The sequence below is a fragment of the Camelus dromedarius genome, chromosome 10 (genome assembly GCF_036321535.1).
Source record: "Camelus dromedarius isolate mCamDro1 chromosome 10, mCamDro1.pat, whole genome shotgun sequence".
NCBI classification, from domain to species: Eukaryota; Metazoa; Chordata; class Mammalia; order Artiodactyla; family Camelidae; genus Camelus; species Camelus dromedarius.
The window spans coordinates 30019616-30040071 of record NC_087445.1 but is presented as its reverse complement, the minus strand read 5'-3'; the positions used below and the strand labels follow the sequence as shown (position 1 = coordinate 30040071).

At 36.7% G+C, this 20456-nt stretch overlaps 1 protein-coding gene across 6 annotated transcripts in view; it reads left to right on the top strand.

Annotated features, from left to right (window-relative positions):
• KDM4C (lysine demethylase 4C) overlaps positions 1 to 20456 on the top strand; it is a 359368-nt gene that overhangs the window by 94716 nt on the left and 244196 nt on the right. For all 6 annotated transcript variants that reach the window (XR_010382646.1, XM_064490230.1, XM_064490229.1 and 3 more), the window contains exon 6: positions 12052 to 12101. Coding sequence is in view for 5 of the 6 variants with exons in the window: in XM_064490230.1 (XP_064346300.1) it covers positions 12052 to 12101 (50 nt within the window). In the remaining variant the exon portion in view is untranslated. The remainder of the gene's footprint in view (positions 1 to 12051; positions 12102 to 20456) is intronic.

Genomic DNA, 20456 nt, shown 5'->3' with positions numbered 1-20456 from the left:
TCTTGCATAATTCACTGAGGCCAAGGGTAGGAAGGTATTACTGTCCTGGCTTGGGTCACGGGCTTGCCTTTGTGGTTGTTGGGGCAGAAGCATGAAGAATGGCAGCCCCCTTTAGAATTACAAGTTTGTGTTTGGGGGAGATGGTTCCTCAAAAGAAGGACAGTGCTATTACCTGAATTATGCTGCCCAAGGGGGATAAAACCCAATGTCTTCTACAAATAAAAAGTCAAAGAAAATTTCCAAATGAATGTTCAAGTATTTGATTAAAAATTTTAGAAGTTTGATAACTGGCTATTAATGGTCAGTTTTACCACTTTATTATGTCTTATTCTCTTAGAACTCTTGTATCATTGATTTGTGTATTTTGATCTTATTTCCTCAAGGAATCTTGAGGGCAGCACCTTAGCACCTTTGTGGGGCCAGGCACCACCACAGATTCATAAATCTGTTTAATTATTGAAGCAGGATTTTTTGGGCTCTGCTAACTTGTATATCATATATGTACAACATCATGCTTCTTTCAGTCTTTATTGATCTTCTTATAATACTCTCTGGTTTCTTATGGGTAAATACTATGAAATTAGCCTATAAAATAATATAGTCATGTATCCTGTGTGATACTTGTAGAGAATTGGCCTAATGTATAGGAAATTTTTACAAGTTACAAAAAACTGTTTGTTAGAAACTTTTAAACACTCTACTTAATTTTAATTGTCAGTGATAACCCCAGATTTGATAGCTTGCCTAAGAGATATCCACAGACAGTACTCTCCAAATTTAATATAGCCAGTTTGTTGTGAGCCCAGCCCTTCTTCCCTTCCTCCAAATGACTGATTGTTTGTAGGGACTCCACAAGTGGTTTCTTTATTTGAGGATTTATGCATAAAGCTTCTAGAATGTTATTTTATAACATATATATCTGAGAGGACTTAGCATCCAGTTATAGTATAATCTCTGAAATGATTTTCTGACCAGAGACAAAAAAGCCCATTTAACAGTCTTCCTTGAAGTGTGGTTAAAAAAAAAAAAACTTTGGGAAGGCACATGCATCAACAAGGGCTTGAATTAGTTGGGTTGCCTTTGTCATCTTTAGCTCCTGTAAATTATCTCTCTGCCTACCTATGAGAAGAAGATTAACATCATTTAGGGAATGTCAAGCATTGGCAGAAACATACAGCCATTTACTGTTTTTTTTCCCCATTTAAATAAAATTATTTTTATTGAAGTATAATTGACTTACAGTATTGTGTTAGTTTTAGGTGTACAGCAACGTGATTCAGTTTTATGTAAATATTCTTTTTCAGATTCTTTTCCATTATAGGTTATTATATACTGAATATAGTTCCTTGTGCTGTATAGTAGATTCTTGTTTATCTCCTTTCCCTGAGTTTTATTGAGGAATATTGATACACATCACTGTAGAAATTTAAAGCATATAGTGAGATGGTTTGATTTATATGTATTGTGAAGTAATTGCCACAGTAGGTTCAGCTCATATTCATCTTCTCATGTAGATAAAGTAAAAAGAAAAAGGAAAAGGAAAAAAATTCTTCTTGTGATAAGAAATCTTAGGATTTACTGTCTTAACATTAAGTTTTCCTATCTATCATACAGTGGTGTTGGCTATAGTCATCATGTTGTTCACTACATCCCTAGTACTTACTTATCTTAAAACTGGAGAGTTGTACCTTCTGACCACTTTCCTCTAGTTCCTCCTTTACCCACCATCTGCCTCTGGTAGCTACAAATCTGATCTCTTTTCCTGTGAATTTGGTGGTGTTGTTTTCTTTCTGTCTTTCTTTTCTTTTCTTCCTTTCTTCCTTTCTTCCTTCCTTTCTTTCTTCCTTCCTTCCTTTCTTTCTTTCTTTCTTTCTTTCTTTCTTTCTTTCTTTCTTTCTTTCTTTCTTTCTTTCTTTCTTTCTTTCTTTCTTTCTTTCTTCCTTCCTTCCTTCCTTCCTTCCTTCCTTCCTTCCTTCCTTCCTTCCTTCCTTCCTTTTTCTTTCTTTCTTTCTTTTCCACATATAAGTGAATACTTTTTTAAATTTAACGCTGTGTCCCTTTTTAATTTTGCACGTTGCTTGAGTTATCTTTGGGTACCTTGGTTGTTTTGTGTAATGTGCACTTTTGAAAGCATCTCAATTTTCAAAGCGTTTTCCAACTGTAAAGTAGCTATGTTAGGTAGTTTTCTCTTGAAGACTGAGCATCAGTCACAGGAAATCTCCTTGAAAATGCTTCAATACTTTGTTGGAGTTAATTGTGGTAGAACTTTGTAAGCCAACTGTAGCGGAATTCTTTAAGCTACTTTGTCTTATTCATGGGTGGTGTAATTATCCTTTGAATAAATGATCATTTGGAAAGGATACTGTCCACTGAAGATTTCCATATAAGGTAAGATTGTTTTTCATTGGGAAAATATTGGCTTTGGAAAATATTTGATATGAACAGATAGCTTCTTATGGAAGTCTTTTTATTAATTACCAATATTTAAAGTTATTATATTTTTGATTCTTCTTGAAATGGCATTTTTTTCTTTTTTATTAATGCTTTATCCTGTAAAACATTGCATCTGTGTTTGGTGACTTTTGGTTTTGCTTGGTTTTTTTTCCTGTTTGTTCATTAATTATTTATTGAGCCACCCACCTGTCAGGTACTGGGCTTGTTGCCAGTGATATGATGGTGAACAAGACAGAATGCTCTTCATGAAACTTACAGTTTAGAAATATATCTTTTAGTACCCCAGCAGTAGCAGAACACTTGTTTTTAGCAAAATTTTATTGGAATATGAATCTAACATGGGAATCCAAACCTTACACTGAATACTCATGCATAAACCAGAAAAAATATTTTTGTGATGGGTCCTCACTTTGGAAAACATTGGCCTAGCACAGAGGTTCTCAAACTTTCCATAAACGGAAATTTCTTTAGAAGCTTAATATATGAGATTGAAAATAAAGGCAGAGCTGATGTGGCTGACATGTTTATGGTTGGACCTGCTCCCTCATCAGCTCCTTCCTAGAGGTACCTTCAGGAAACCCTGGGGCCCTGGGGGATGCTGCAGAAAACAGAAATTGGTCATTTGATCATCTAGTACTCAGAAAATCACTTTACTACTGAATGTGTTATCTGTTGAGTATTTTGGAGAGGTCAGTAATAAGTAAAGATTTCTTTTGTCTTGTCTGTAGGTAATATCAACTATTAATTTCTAATACCTTTTTTCTTGCTGCAGTTGCCTCACTTATGATTGTCTAGAGATGTGGCTGCTAGACTTCTCTTTTCTCGTCTAATTGTTCTGTCAGGAAATGGACCACAGATGGCTTATATAAGGATGAGGATAAGCGCTGGCTTTTTACCTGGTGTCCTTGTAGGGCCTCAGCTCAAACACTTTCCGGCATAGTTAGAGATGCTTAGCTTTTACTTTCAGGATCGATGCTTAAGTGACACTTCATTCCAAGCATGATTGTTGTTAATTGTTTGTTAGCTTGTGTTGCTTGGGAAGCCAGCTTGGAGACTCAGATCTGTGTGCTGGAGGTGTCTTGCACAGTGCCCTGGAAACAGCAGCTGTGGGGAGGGAGGAAGGCAGGACTAAGCAGAAGGGAAGGTTAAACTGCTTTCGAGCCCTGGGTGCATCTCACAGGCACCTCCAGACCTGGGAAGGTCCTTCAGAATTGCCCCAGATGGAGACAGGAGGACCAGGCCTTAATATTCAGGCACAGGCCATTCATGGCATACGGGCCACCCTCCTCTCCATCTCCAGGGAGCACGATCTCTGGGGACGGAACGAGACCCTTGGCGAGGGCAAGGAACCTCTCTTCGGTGAAGGCGGAGAGGCCTTATCCAGAAGGGGGGCTGGGCGCTTACCAGGGCATGCCTTACAGTCACACTTTCTGTTTCTCACTTTCATCTATTTTTAAGAACTGAAAATGAAGTAAGCAGTGTTCAGTTTTCCACAGCTAGCTAATGAGACTTCATAATATAAAATATTAATGCTTAAACTTCAATAAGTGGACAAATTTTTTAAATTGAGTTATAGTCAGTTTACAATGTTGTGTCAATTTCCAGTGTAGAGCACAATTTTTCAGTTATACATGAACATAACATATATTCATTGTCGCATTCTTTCTCACCGTGAGCTACCACAAAATCTTGTTTATATTTCCCTGTGCTATACAGTATAATCTTGTTTATCTATTCTATATATACCTGTCAGTATCTACAAATTTTGAACATAAGTGGACAAATGTTAAAACTTGTTAACATCATCAGTAATGTGACAATGTAGCATGATCACACATACAGAATCTATAGTTGTTCAGCCTTCTTTTTGACACAATTAGGAATATGCTTTGATTAAAAAGTATATTGTAAATTAACTACTTCAGGAATATTGAGTTTTACAAAGTGTAATATAGGCACTTTACTTTTTTTTTTAGTTGAAGGATAGTCAATTATAATGTGTCAATTTCTGGTGTATAGTACAATGTCACAGTCATGCATTTAAGTACATATGTTTGTTTTCATATTCTCTTTCATTAAAGGTTATTACAAGATATTTAATATTGTTCTCTGTGCTATATAGAAGAAATTTGTTTTTTATCTATTTTTATATATAGTGGTTATCATTTGCAAATCTCAAATTCCCAAATTTATCCCTTCCCACCCCGTTTCCCCCAGTAACTGTAAGATTGTTTACTGTATCTGTGAGTCTGTTTCTGTTTTGTAGTTGAGTTCATTAGTGTCCTCTTTTTTCTTCTTTTTTTTAGATTTCACATATGAGTGATATCATATGGTACTTTTCTTTTTCTTTCTGGCTTACTTCACTTAGAATGACAATCTCCAGGTCCATCCATGTTGTTGTAAATGGCATTATTTTATTCTTTTTTTATGGCTGAGTAGTATTCCATTGTAGAAATATACCACAACTTCTTTATCCAGTCTTCTGTTGATGGACATTTAGGTTGCTTCCATGTCTTGGCTATTGTATATAGTGCTGCTGTGAACATTGGAGTGCGTGCATCTTTTCGAATTAGAGTTCCCTCTGGATATATGCCCAGGAGTGAGATTGCTGGATAATATTTTTAGTTTTTTGAGGCATCTCCATACTGTTTTCCATAATGGCTGCATCAAACTGCATTCCCACCAGCAGTGTAGGAGGGTTCTTTTTCTCCACATCCTCTCCAGCATTTATCATTTGTGGACTTCTTAATGATGGCCATTCTGACTGGTGTGAAGTGGTACCTCATTGTAGTTTTGATTTGCATTTCTCTGGTAGTTAGTGATATTGAGGATTTTTTCATGAGGCACTTTACTTTTTGATTCATGAAGTTTTTGTAACAAGAACCAAAGAAAAGTTTTAAATAGTGGTTTCATGGCTTTGTTCTTTGTATTTACTTTTGATTTAAAATGCCATTGTCATTTGCCTGGTATATGTGATAACTTTAGTTTCAAAGGCTGGTGACTTTTTTTCTTCTTTCAATTGTGTGTTTTAAAAGCGGATAAGTGTAAGAAGGATAACTAGGAGAAGTATTCTGTATAAATATTGGAACTTTGGCCTGTTAGCAGACAGAAAATTTCTTCTCCCAAAAGTTGGATCACCTTGCAAGGATTGCAGTGATCATTGTGAAGGGTGTGGATATGTTCATGGGAGGGACAGGCTTGGTAGCCCCTGTCGCTTCCTTCCCTTTGGCATCTTCATGTGACTGATGAGGAGACAGGAATGGAATATGGGACTGGAGAGCACATCTTGAGCTTTGGAGTCAGACAGGTCTGGGATTGGATGGCAGCTCTATTACCCACCTTGCTCAAGTAAATTAGTCCCTCTAAGTCTTGGTTTCCTTATCAGTAAAATGGAAATGTTAGTAGTAGTATCATAGGATCGCAGCACAAAGCTTGATGTATTGTAAGTATTCAATAAATGGTAGCTGTGATGAGTTATATAATCATGTTTATTGGTCAGTTACTCTTTTCACTGAGCTTTCAACACTTTAGTAACTAATGAGAGCAAGTCAGACACACATGCTTATGCCAGTAAAGGAGGGGAAGGTCAGTTTAGAGTTGTTGTCCCTCAGAAAGCTGTCTATGGGGATGTGTGCCTGAATCTTTGTGAGAGATGACTGGGTAAAACAACAACGAGAAGAGGAAATATACACAAAGCAGGAGAGGGCTACTTCACTCAAAACCTCAGTTAAGAGAAGGGCATAGAGGGCAGTGCTATTTCAGGACTGACCTGCTTGAGCACAGCCTGGACCTGGAAGGGGATCTCCCTTCTGTGGCCCCGGGTTTGGTAAGAGTGCCCTCAGTGTCACAGGGCAGGTGGAAGGTGTGCCAGTGGGAGGTGCCAGGAGCACCTGTTAGTGAGACTGACAGGGGGACCCCTGCAGCAGCCTGTGTCAGAAAGCACAGTGACAGAGGTCTGGATAGGGGGGCAGCTGAGAACATTAGTTTCTAAACACATTGTGCTTAGACAGCCCCAGGGCTCCCAAAAGAAATTAGAGAGACCTTGAGAGGTGATCTGAGAAATAGGAGTTACCCTATGAGTAGTGCCGATAAACACTTCTTATGGACAGATGGACTGAACGTATCTTGAGTGAGGAATACACAGACTGGTTCATAGAGAAAGCCTGAATCAGAGAAATGGATCTACTACATATTGAAAAACACAACTTTACCTACTGACAGTTTGAAATGGCAGCCTGATATTGTTCAGTTAAAGATAGTGTTTGTATTACCCTATCATCATTTTAGGATAACATCATTTCAGGTCTATTCTTTGAGTAAACCACCCAAAACTGACTTAGAAGGATTATTCTGTTTCCCTTGGCCTTTAAACTAGATTTTTCATAGTTTCTTAATGTTAGCAAAACTATTTGCAATATTCATTATATCTGAAACAAAAACACTGTCCTGAAGGTTAAATGAACAATTAGTAATTTCAGCAAACCAGTATGTACTTGAGGGTGTACAATGGTAGGCATCTTATTTGGTGGTTTTCAGAGGACCCAGAGAAGTATGAGACACATTTATATCCTCAGAGAATTAAGAATTTTTTTAGCCACATAGCTGAGCAGCGGTGGCACATAATAGAGTGCCTAACTATGAAGCAGACACTCACTGTAAAAGGTAGATTAAAAAGGATAATTTGTGTGAAAATTTCCGGGGGGTGGTAGGCATTCTCTCCCTCACAGAGCTTAGTGCCTACCTATCCAGTGAAAGTGACGTATGCACACCAAACAGCAGCTCGCTGTAGAAAGCAGTAGATGATAAATGCTACATGAGAAATACAAGAGAAGGGCTCTGGGAGGAAGAAAAGGAGTAGGATTGCTAAGGTTTCTAATGGTCAAAGAAAGCTTCAAGGAGGAGGTAGAATTGGAGCAGGGCTTTGTAGGTTGGGATTTGAAGTGGAAAGGAGGGGCTGTTTGTGGTGAGGAGGGAGATCAAAGGCTCTGAGAGGGATAGAATGATTCGTAGTCCAGACTGTGGAAAGTGGGCTGCTGATGTTTGTGGCTATGACTAAATTGTATGTGTGTGTGTGTGTGCGTGCGTGCATGCAGGAGGAGGGGTGTTCCTGAAAACCAAGCAGTAAGGAATAAAGGTTTTAATCCTATGATAGTGATATGAGGTCTGTGGCTGCCCAAGGAGAAATGGGCAGTTCAGTTATGATAATAATCTAGCTGGGGCAGATCAAAGTTGAAATTGAGGTGGTACTGCAGGGAGGTGGATATGAGGTTTCTTGGGTGTAGAGTGGATAGGACTTGTGACTGGCAATAAGGGGCAGAAAGGATGAGAAATTAAAGAGGAGACTGATCGTTCTAGTATTGGGGGGGGGGCTACGGAAAAATGGATTTCTCAACTGAAATGGGGAAGCTAGGAGAGATAACCAACTAACTTGAAGGGGGAAATCACGAATTTGATCCTGTGTATGTTGTGAGTCTTCTGGAGTGATGGGAAGTGATTTTCATAGAAACATCTAGGAGGTGATCAGAGCCCTAGAACTAGGACTTCTCTGACCAAGGGCACTAATTCTCTATAATAAACCCCTATGCATATGGGCCCTCCAGCTTGCCTCTACTTAGTACCATTTCTTCCTTCTAGCTAGATTTTAAACACGGGAAGGTAGTCCATTGGCTACATGGACTAGAGAGGACAAGGCTAGAGACTAGCTAAGAGGCTTCAGGAGTGACGTGTGTGACAGAATGGTGGCCTGGACCAAGGTAGTGGCAGTTGGGATAGAGAAATGTAGACAGGTTCATGGGATTTCTCTTGTACAGGTAAAAGGTGGAACACATAAAACTTGGTGGTTGATTAGATAGGGGAGTATAACCACAGACAACTGCCATTTTTCTGGGCAGTTAGATGAGAAATTCTGTAAAAGAAGCAAGTCTATCAAGAAAGTGATGGAGGCTTAAGCTTTGGACAGATTGGGTTTGAGAGCTGCCAAATGAGTTTGTTCAGTAGCTGGTTGGTTTTCGAAGCGTAGAGCTCCGGAGACACTCATGGAATGGAGATATGGTTTAGCAACATATGGATGATCTTGAAGCCTTCAGGCAAGGTGGTTCCCTTAGGGAAAAGTGTGCTAAAGCATGGAGCCCTGGGGAATGTCAGGCAGCTAGAATGTAGGTTTGGCAAGAGCTGAAGGTAGAAAACCACTGGAAAGGAGTTGTATCATGAAACTCAAGAGAAGTGAGTGAGTGAAGGAAATAGTAAAAAAATTCCAGAGAGGACAAGGAAGGTAAAGACTAACCAGCATGGCAACCTTTCTCCAGTAAGTCATATAGGGTGTGATGGAATTATTACCCAGATTGCAGTGGACCTCAGGGTGAATGGGATAAAAAATGTGGCAGGTGCTGGAAATAATGTGTGTAAAGGGAAGAAAAGAAAGTAGATGTGTGGTAGCAGGATGGACTCAGAAACGGTATTTTTTTGAGACAGAAGAGATAATCATGTCTAAATGCCAGTGGGAAAGGGTCAGATGAGTGGGCAGGCAAGCAGTATTTTTATAATATTATTTCAAAAAATTGTTGAAAATTGCTTAATGTTTCCATGAAGTAGTAGTATGTCAAACAGAAATTAACAAAACCTTGAATGTTATCAGAGTAGCAGGGATTCAAACTTCTTAAAAGCATATGATTCAGATTTTTTAAGGATTTTCCTCCCACCTCTGATTTACTCTCATTAAGGGCATCTTTTTTAGCTATATTCTCATAGTGGCTTATATTGATTTTTTCAAATTGTTTAGATGAAAAATATTAACATTCTTATGAGATTGGAACCTTTTTCTGGTTGACTTGTATTTATTACTTGTTTTTTAAAATAAAGAAATTAAGTGGTATTTTTCTATGCTGGCTGTTAGATTCATAGTAGCTAAATTTTTAGGGCAGTTATATTGGGAAATTATTTTCCCCCATGCCATTAGGTAGGAATTAAGTGCCCAGTCCTGCCCATCTACCTTGCATACACTTTGTCCTTCGCAGTCCCTGGACATTCTGTGCATTAGAACCCTGAGTAAGATACAGGGGGAATGAAGAGAAGGCAAGGCAAAATGGGGAGACCACTCTAAAAATAGAGAGTCCTGGAGAGAGAAGGATTTGATTGAATTAGACATTTGAACGGATTAAGAAGCTGAGGCTGGTAGCAGTTGATCCTCAGTATGAAAGGCTGAACCTGTAGTCAGGAAATGAGGTATTGAATTATATAACTTCTTACCTGTTCTTTCACTTTCCCACTGTCATGATTTTTTTTTTCCCTTTATCCTTTCTCTCCTATACAACTTCCATCCTGGAGGGTCAGGAACATGATTCATCATTTGAAAGCTACAAAAGTCAACAAACACTTTCTGAGTATCTGCTTTGCTACTGCTTTTTTTTAGGAGAAAGACACCGGTCCTTGCCCCTCAGGAGCAGGAGAGGGGAGCAGGAAGGCAGAAAAGTAAAAAAAATTAAATTCTGAGTACCATGGTGGTTGATACAGCAAAAGGAGGAGCGTGGAGCTCTCCCTGGGAGTGACTCAAGCTGAGCTTAGAAAAAGAAGTGGAGGTTTTTGTTGGCTAGACAGGGATTGTAAGGGTGTATAAAGCCCAGAACTAGCGGATGGAAAGTAGTGGAGGAATGAAGTAACAAAAGCACTGAAAGGGGCTTCAGGTGGTTTGGGAAAGCCAAAGAGCAGGATTTGGTTGGAACATTGGTCAGTAGATGCAAGTGAAGAGGTGTCAGGATTGCAAAGGCCTTCTACCTCTATTCTTCAGGTAAATCAGTCACTGAGGGCCAAGGGCTTGGTGATCAGATGTGTAGTTTGCAGAGATGACTTTAGCACACCATGGAGGGGGGTTTGGAAGGGTACAGCAGAAAAGTGGGGAGCCCACCCGTAATGGTCAGTTACACCTTAGTAACCTAAAGGCCGAGCTGCATTGAGGAGGTACATTCAGTGCCTTAATATAAGTCATGTGTCCTATTAAAAGAATTTTTGTTACATGTGTAATGTATGGGGAAAAAAATCTTTCTGATAATTAGCCTCCAGAGAAGTTTTACTAGAACTCTTTCAGGAGATGTCTTTACTAAGTGTTGGCTATGTGATTTTGTTGTAGAGTTATGAGGACCAATTGAAAGACTATGTCAAGGATATTTTTGATCTTTATATTTATGTTTATAATACATTTAAATTTACTTATACTTAGATTTTCTGTGGACAGATGGTTGAATTTCAGATTAATGAGCTTTAACTTTGATGCCATTTTTTAAAGAAAAGTGAATCTGAGTATATAAATATCTCCATGTCCAACCCTTTATGGGCAAGCATGTATCCATTATGTGTGTTCATGCCTCTGTGTGTGCATACGTGTGCATGTGTTTGCATGTATGCTTGCCTAGGGTGCATGTGGGTGTATATTTCCTTTTCTGGGTATATTAGATGATGTAAGCCAGGGACCAAAAACTGGTAAGAAGTGGCCAGTGTAGAAATATGTATTGGGTGATTGTCATTTAGTTATGCTAAAATTTTATCTTCCCAATTCGGTTGGAATAATTTCATTAACAGTTCCTTAAGCAATAGGATATATGGTTGAATTTTCTTTTTAGAGAATTGCCTAGTTACATCAGATCCAATTAAGTTTTGCATATGTTATCAGTGGCATTAAATGCAACCAAGTGTAGTGTTAAGTAAAATGAGAAAAGTTATTTTAGTAAAAAAGTAACTTGTACTTAATATATATTGAGCTAGTAAACAACAATTGTAAGTCTGGATAATAAAATATTTTTATTTAAAACAGGAAATGATCATTTAACTTCAGATTATTATTTTAAAGCTTGTTGGTAAGCTCATAGTAAATAAATTAAAGTATTTCACTTTTGAAAACACCAGGAACTAGACATGAATGTTTCTGATCTCCAAGGGTGAACAATTATTTTTCTATAATCAAGATTTAAAAAGTGACATAATCATGAAATAAATAAAAGCTGCTTTTTTATGGCTAGTTAATTTTTATTTAAAATCTGTTTGAGAAGTATAATGTTCTTAGGTTTGGTAGAGATGTAAGTGTTGCTATAATAATTTTGTGTTCTATTCTGTTTGTCAATAAAAACATTTTAAAAGTTTTTTTTTCTTTTCAAAACAAAACGAAACAAAACAACTCCCAGGTTTGCTTAAAAACAAAGATGAAAGTAACCAACATGAAACAAAAAAAACATACAACCAAAAAATAGCCATGGATTGGTGGGGTGCTGTGAGTTTTGTGAGGGAGGTTCTAGTCTCTGTGCTCCCTTGTCCAGGTGCTCCCTTGTCCAAGCCAGTTTACTGGCCTTGGGCCTTTGTTCCCTAATCTGTAAAATGTGGTTGGAATGGTGAGCTGGAGCATTGAAATAGGTGATATAAGTTATTTTTCTTCTGTTTAGTGTCCAAGGGATATGGCTCTGTGTTTGGTTTTCTAATCTCTACTTAGTTCATCTAAGTGGAATTTAGGACTGATTTTTTTTTTTTTACATGACATTATTTAGAAATAGATATCCTTGGAATACTAGCTGAACAATTATAAAAACAAAATTTTATTTGTGTTTAAAATTTTAGGTATGCAATACCCCCGGAACATGGAAAACGACTGGAAAGACTAGCTCAAGGTAAACTTGCTTTGTTTCTCTTCAGATAGATTTCTTTGTTTTTGAGGTATTTTTACAGTATAGAATGTCACTTTGTCAGTTGAAAATTTTTCAGGTTAATGGCTTTTAAATATTTCCCTCACTGAATAATTTTAAGGTTTTGCATACATATTTTCCCTATTGCATAATCTTCATGATTATTTTAGCTGGGTGGTTAATATTTTGTCAAGTGATTGCACTTAACCTATTTTGGTTACTTCCAATTTTTTTTCTCTTTTATATAATGTACTTAACATCACTGTGCCAATAATATTTTCCCTTCTTTTAGTTGCACCCTTGAGATAAATTCCAAAGAGTATTGATGCTGCATCTCAGGCTGTAGATGTTTTATGAGTGATTCTCATGTTGTTGTATCATTTCACTAAAGGATTGTGTTAACTCTCCTTCTGACTCTTGTTTGGCCCCTGGGCCTGAGAGTGCACTTAAGGAAGTATGAAGGTAACTGGGTGAGCGTGATGTTGTATGCCTTCTTAGACTCTTAAAATTAAACATGCTTAACTGGAACTTGAATTTTTATTTTTTATGACTTTGTCCATCTTTTTTTTTTCCTTCTTACAGTTATACTGAGATACAATTGATGTATATAGCACATTGTAAGTTTAAGGTGTTCAGCATAATGATTTGACTTATGTACGTCATATAAAGTGATTACTACAGTAAGTTTAGGGAACATTCATCATCTCACATAGATATAAAAATAAATGAAAACAAATTTTCCTTATGATAAAACTCTTAGGATTTACTCTCTTAACGGCTTTCATATATAACATACAGCAGTGTTAATTGTATTTATCATGTTGTGTATTACATTTCTAATACTTATTTATCTTATAACTGGAATACTGTGCTTTTTGACTGACTTCATCCATTTGTGCCTCCCTTGACCCTGTCCATCTTCTTAAGGGCCAGACTGAATAATTCTGGCAACTCTTGTCCCTGTTTTCACTCTCTGTCCACTTGTATCTATGGAGAGCACCTTCTGCTTTTCTTCTGTGTCTTAAAGCTACTCCAGGCAGCCTTGCTCTCATCTTCTTATGCAAGGGAGGAGAATCACATTCATCTCTTGTTGCCCTTATCTTCTGTTTTGCTAGCCACCCTTACCAAGGAAGATGTAGGCTGGTCATGACGTATTTCCAGGGGAAAGTGGAGTTCTACTGAGTGACAAGTAAGATAAGATACTCCGCCTTTATTCAGAATTGAGTCTTCAGTGAACTTTGCCTTTTTTGTCAGGTGCTGATCTACAATTCATTGGTATGTTAGGTTTGCCTTCTAGTAGGAGAGGGATTTTGTCCCTGTATTATGTATGCTTTCATTTAATGATGAAATGGGGTCATTGAGAAACCCCATTCTTTGAGTTGACAGTTCTGAATAGAAATTGTTAATGATATCTAAAAGTTACTTTCCTTCAAATTATGGAAGAGTATTAGAAGGAACAGTTAGAGTATCACATCTGTAAGAAGCATTATTATAATTTTGTCCGGCTAATAACTGTAAAGCCATAGTGTTTTTATAATGTAATACATTATAGTAATAATAGCAATGTAATTGTAATCTTGAACCTTTGTTAGGGACTATTTTCATGAATATTAAGGTGGATGAATCCTGATTCTGGATAATAGATTAAAGCACAACTTAGAGAATGATTACCATAATCCTTAAATACACAGGCAATGAACTTTGTGCTAAATCTATATGCCGAACTATCCTCTTCTATGTGATAATTATTCCATCAATTTCTGTTCACTTCACTGGCAGAGAAATTTTAAAATGGAGCCTATGTGAACTTTACAGTATGGAGTCATGCTAAAATTTTGCCGTAAACTGTGAACATTTTGACATAAACTGTCTGAAAATGCCATTCCAGGAAAATGGATGCCATTTGTTTAATCAGTAAAAGATAAACTTGAAGGTTGAATAAGAACTCAATTGCATATTTATTCAAAACTTTTTGCAGCATTATTTTGAGAAATGACTCAGGGAAGAGACTCTATAAGGCAGTGGAAGATTTCTATCCACTGACCGGATGCCAGCCAAATTAATTGAATTCTGCTAAATAATTAAAATGATAAAATAATGCAGTAAATGTGATGGAGCATTATAGGATGTCTAGGTCAGGGCAGCACTTGATACATAAAATGAAGAGCAGCCTCGGATATTTTCCATTATCTTGTCTGCACATCATAATTATCACACTTGCCTTTTATGCATGAATGCTTTCATCTTTGGTTTCTATTGAAATCTTGATTGACTGTGGCACCTAAAAATATTTTATCTGAAAGACATTAGGCCTGCATCTAATAAAGCTAGGAGTTTGATTTTGCCCTTCAGCTGCTTTGTCATTTATACAGGTTTTTTCAATATTATGTACGCATAAATGTAATAAAAAATCCCAAGTGAATTGTTGCAGTTTTTATATGTTATGTTCGCCTCTAATGCCACTGCATTCTTTCTAATTTTTGATTTGGTACAATTGAATGGAGGTATGGTGTTAAACCATGAATGACAGTTTTGAAGGTTTTCAGTTTTAAGAATGTCTAAATCCCATCTATTTTAGAAATAAGACGATATCTTTACTGTTCTATTAAATTAAGCAAGGTACGGATTAAAGTAAATTGCGAGCGGCTTAAATTTTTTGTGAAGGACTATGTTCCATTGGTGTCTTATTGTGAATAAAGTGCTATTATTTTTCAAAAATTGAAGATAATTTAACTGTGGTCAAAAGTTTGGTTACTGGGAAAAGAATATGTGAGTTAGGATATCGTGTAGCAGATTTTAGAAGTGTGAATGAATAGCAGAAATTTTGTTTGAAATGACAGTATGGTAGAAGTGAATATGCTGGTTCTTTTAGGTCCTTGTATTTACTTGTAACAAGTGTTTTCATTTTGACTTATTAAAAAAGCAAGACAGTAAAAAGGAACGGGTGAATCATTATTACAAAGGATTAATTTAGTTCAGATTTTTGGAAGCAGTTTATTTTGGTGTGTGGTGTGCATGCATGTATATGTGTTTAAATGACTAGTCCATGAGTTTATGCTTGTGGAACAGTGTCTTAGCCTGATTTGCAGGGATCCTTGGTTCCAGGAGGTGGACACAGGGTCTGTAGTGGGATGCAGGCAAGACTTTCTGAAATTTTATTCAAAATTGGGCATATATGTGGATTTCTGGGAAGCTGTGATCAAATCCGTTAAGAGGGTTTGGTCCAAAAGAGATTATGAATCACTGTCAAGACACTAGAAGAATAACAGTAAATAATAAGTCATTTTAATTTTATAAGCAGATTCTAAATTGACCTGTTCTCATACCTCTTCTTGGAATTAGGAAAATGTACTTTTTATCAGCTCTCATAATGATAAATACATAATTCCCTTAAGCATTCATTTGCATGATGGCCTGAAAATACTATTTAAAATGCCTGGTTTTGAAAGGCTAATAAATAAAATATCCTTGATTATAAATAATCAATTTTAAGGGGCCCCCTAAGCCATACAAAAATGAAGAAGTCCAGTGATACATCCTCTGCCTTCATGCCTAACTCATGCTTTAGGCATGGAGCTCAGTGTGTAGTGTGTCAGGGTACATTTATTTTCATCTTACTATCAGCTGAGTTGTATTAAGAATGGTGAAACAATCCCTAAACTTAATTTCCTCATATTGTGATGTCATATTGTAATGTCAGATATCACTGTCTGCGTTTAAATATTTGAATATTTTATATCCAGCCATGTTCATGATAGGATTTTAAACACTGGACAATAATATGTAACATACACCAAGCTAGCATAATTAGAATGTGGGGTGAAAGACAGTTCTGAGAAGTGGCAGGTAGGGAGTGGGGAGGAAGAATTCAGGAAGGGAATGCCAGCTAGCAGGGAGAAATTACTCTGGAGGGAAATGAAGAGTTCTTTATCCTTTGGATTGGAAGCTGAACCAGGAAATCCTGGTTAGGTTGACTGACCTGTTTGAGCCAAAGTGCTTGGCCTGGGGAGTCCTGGGTGACCGGTGCATATGTGGTCCATGTGTCATGTCAAGGTGGGGAAAACCTGAAGCTGAAACAAAGTGGTCACGGGAATGCAGTAAAAAAAAAAAAAGCTTATGTAATGGTCTATATACCTGTTAAATCAGGTGGAAATTTTACTGTAAGTGTTCTGCCAACTAGTTAAAAATGGGAAAAAACTTACCCTTTATTCATTGCACTATGTTCAGGAGATAAAAATAAGGAAATTTTGTAGGAGAACCACCATCCTTCTCGATACCACGGGCAGTATGAATTTCTCCTGGTGGGCTTCCTAGAGAGCTCCATGGAGCTGTATTTCTACAGTAGACATGTTGAATGTTGATGGATTATGAGACTTGTAGAGCAGAATGAAGCCTGCAGTGTGATAATTTTCTACCCAATCATTAGTTACTCGGTGAACAGTAGGAAGAGTAGAGAAGTCAACTATAGTTTAAACCTCTAATGTTGACCTGTTAACTAGGAATGTGGGGTAAAAATTATCAGGTTTCTCTCCATATAATGTAGCTCATTGGTTCTTGTCATTAATAAGCATGTTAAGCAATTTCATGTATGAATCAAATACACCTGTCTAAAAGCATTTCACACAGAAGCATTCCTTTCACATGCTTTTCTGTACCATTCATTCATTTATATGGTTACTACATTTTTAAAGTCTCGTATCAGTCATATGAAGATTAAAAAATCATTACAGGCCTACCTTATTTTATTGTGCTTTGCTTTATTGTGAGTTGCAGAGAGTGCTTTTTATTTTTTTGCAAATTGAATATGGCAGCCCTGTGTTGAACAAGTCTGTTGGTGCCATTTTTCCAACAGCTTTTATCTCTGTGTCACATTTTGGTAATTCTCACATTTCAGACTTTTTCATTATTAATATATTTGTTGTCTGTGATCAGTGATTTTTGATGTTACTGTTGCAAAAAGATTACAGCTCACGGAAGGCTTAGGTGATGGTTAGCATTTCTAGTAATAAAGTATTTTTAAATTAAGATATGTACTTTTGTTTTAATTAGCTGAGGTAAAGATTGACATCAGATTAATTGAGATAAAATGCATTTACAGTAAAAGCCACCCCTTTAAAATACATATTTTAGTGAGTTTTGACAAATATATATAGTGAACTGCCACCATTGTCAAAAATAGAACATTCCCAGTACACCAAAATAGTTCTCTGATACCCTTTTGCAATAAATTCTCCCCACCAGCCACCAGAAACCACTAATCTGATTTCTATCCCTAGAATACCATAAAAGTGGAATTATATAGTGTATAGACTTTTGTGTCTCGCTTCTTTTACCTAGAATAATGCTTCTCACATCTGATCACTTTTACACTGAATACTGAAGGGCATCCTTGGATGTGTATAGCACCTGGTCTGTGAGAGGGTCTGTGATTCTGCACTATCCCATACTGTAAAACTCCCAGCAGAACTTTGACAGTCTTAGCAAATGTATGTTATGGGATGCTTTTAGGGTTCCAGAGCTCTGTGGGATCGGTGGAGTACGTGCTCCTTATCATGGTAGAGATGGCAGATTTGTTGAACTAACATGGTGACTAGAGTCAATATGGTGGAAATGAGTAACAGATATAATAATAATTGCTACTACTCATTGAATGTTGCTGTGTGTCAAGTACACTGTTTTTTTTTAAATTGAGATAAAATTCACAAATTGTAAAATAAACCATTAGCCATTTTGAAGTGTATAAGCAGTGGCATTTAGTATATTCACATTGTGTAACCATCACCTCTATCTAGTTCCAGATTTTCATCACCCTAAAAGGAAACCTTGCATTTACTAATCAGTTATGCTCTATTCCCTCCTACTTCTCCCCAGTCCCTAGCCACTAGTGGTCTGCTTTCTGTCTAGGTATTTACATGTTCTGGATATTTCATATACATGGAACTATAATATGTGATCTTTTGTGTCTGGCTCCTTTCATGTACCATGTTTTCTGCGTTATAACATACAGTAATACCTCATTCTTTTTTTAGCTGAGTAATTCATGGTAAGGACATACCATATTTTCCTCTTCCATTTACCAGTTAGGTTATTAGATTTTAGGTTGTTTTCACTTTTTGACAATGGCAAGTTTGTACGTTATCTCATTGGATTCCCGTAAGGATTCATCCCGTGAGGACAGCCACTGTGGAAAATAGTATGAAGGTTCCTCAAAAAATTAAAAAAAGAACTACTATGTGATCCAGCAATTCTGCTTCTGGATATATATTTGAAGGAAATGAAATCACTGCTTAAAGTGATATTTGCACCCCTGATGTTCATTGCAGCATTATTTACAGTTGCCAAAACATGGAAACTACCTAAGTGTCTATCGACAGGTGAATGTATAAAACAAAGTGTTATGTATATATACAATAGAATATTATTCAGGCATAACAGGGAAGGAAACCTTGCCATTTTCTACAACATGGATGAATCCTGACTCCATTATGCTAAATGAAATAAGTCAGATAGCAAAAGACAAATTCTGTAGAATATTACTTATGTGTGGAATCTAGAAGAACAAACTTATAGGTACAGAGAACAGTTTGGTGGTTGCCAGAGGCAGGGGGTGGGGAAAATGGGTGAAGGTGGTACAGACTTGCAGTCATAAGATGGGTAAGTTTGGGGGATGTACTATACAGTACGATGACTATACTTAATGGTACTGTTACTGAAATTTGCTAAGAGAATAGATCTTAAAACTTTTCATCACACACACAAAAATAAAACTATTTTTAGGTGCTGAGTATGAACTAAATTTATTGCGGTAATCATTTCACAACATATACATAAATCAATTCATTACATTATATACCTTAACCTTATACAATATTATATGTCAATTATATCCTGAAGCTGGGGGAGAAAAAGAACTCACTAAGGGGTAATAATAGCATCCTGGTTGTATGGATGGGGAAATTGAGAAGCTGAGAGATTATGGGACAAGGCTGTATGAATTGTTGGAGTTGTGTTAGGAATCCGTGTCTCCATAGAAGTTCTCAGTTATTCTCTTTTGTTTTGCTAGCCACGTGGACAAGATGAAGGTGACTTCAAATAATTAAAACAATTAGGGTTTTGGTTTAAAACTTAACTCTGCTATTTAATAGTAATGAAAAGGTGTATGTTTGTTATGAGCAGTAAAGGAGAGAGGAAAGTTGGTGCTCAAGTAAGCTTGTGTGTTCAATGCCTATAAGAGGAGATTGGGTAAGATTTACGCAAAATCCCACAGCATAGTTTGCACCTCACAGTAGGCTGCCTCTCAAACGCTGCTGCCAAAATATCCTTACAGGAGAGGATAGTGAAATCCCTCTACTTCACAATACTCATGCAGATTTTGCACCTTGCTCCCTTAATTAATGTTTGCTTGTGAAAATAAACCAAGTTATTAAACATCACAAAAGTAGATGCTGTAGAAAAATGTGCCAAGTTTATTCTGTGTGTTCTTCTGGTGTGTGGATGACTGTGGGGTATATGTGGTGTGGTAGTGAGATGCTAGCTGCTATTTTCAATACTGGATACTTGAGGGGTCAGCATACAACCGGTTCTTTATTGGAACTTCTTGATCTTCAAGATTGTGAAAGAGAAGACTATTCCATTATGTGTCTGGTAAATCAGAAAGTCTTATGGCATGCTGCAGCAGTAACATTCAAACATGGTAACTTTTAGAGAAGACTTCTTCCCAAAAAATTCCTGAAAACTTAAAAAAAAGAACATCAAGAAAGTAAGTATTAGAATAGAAAAGAAAAGATTTTGAAAGCATAATGAATTTACTTGCAAAAAGTTTAACACATACTTTGTTTTCTCTTTTTTCATGATTTTCAAAAAAGCTGATAGTCTCAGTTGAATTTTTAGTTAAATCCTATCTTTTCTATCAAATCTATTTTTGTTATATTTCACACAAGTGACTCCAAAGGTTTTTTTCCCCCACTTATTATGAAAGATGCTAACATTCCTTTAGTTCTGCATTTAAAAATATTATCATTTTGTATCAAATAGTATTCTGGTTACACTGGCTTGATTATATATTGAATAAAATATTTTTCATAAACTGTGAAGTGAGGATGAGTGTGAACCATGTACTCTTTCAGGTGTTTTGTTGTAAAATTCATTTTGAGATACATACTTTGTACATAATTTGTGCTGTCTACAAGATATTTTCCAGGGTGATGTAAAATATAATTCTAATATCCTGCTGAAAACATAAATTCTCAACCAATATGAAGTTCTTAATGTATTGCAAATTGCCTTCCTTCAGTGGTTTTCCAATTTAAATTAACTTATGACCAGTCACCACATTGTTCA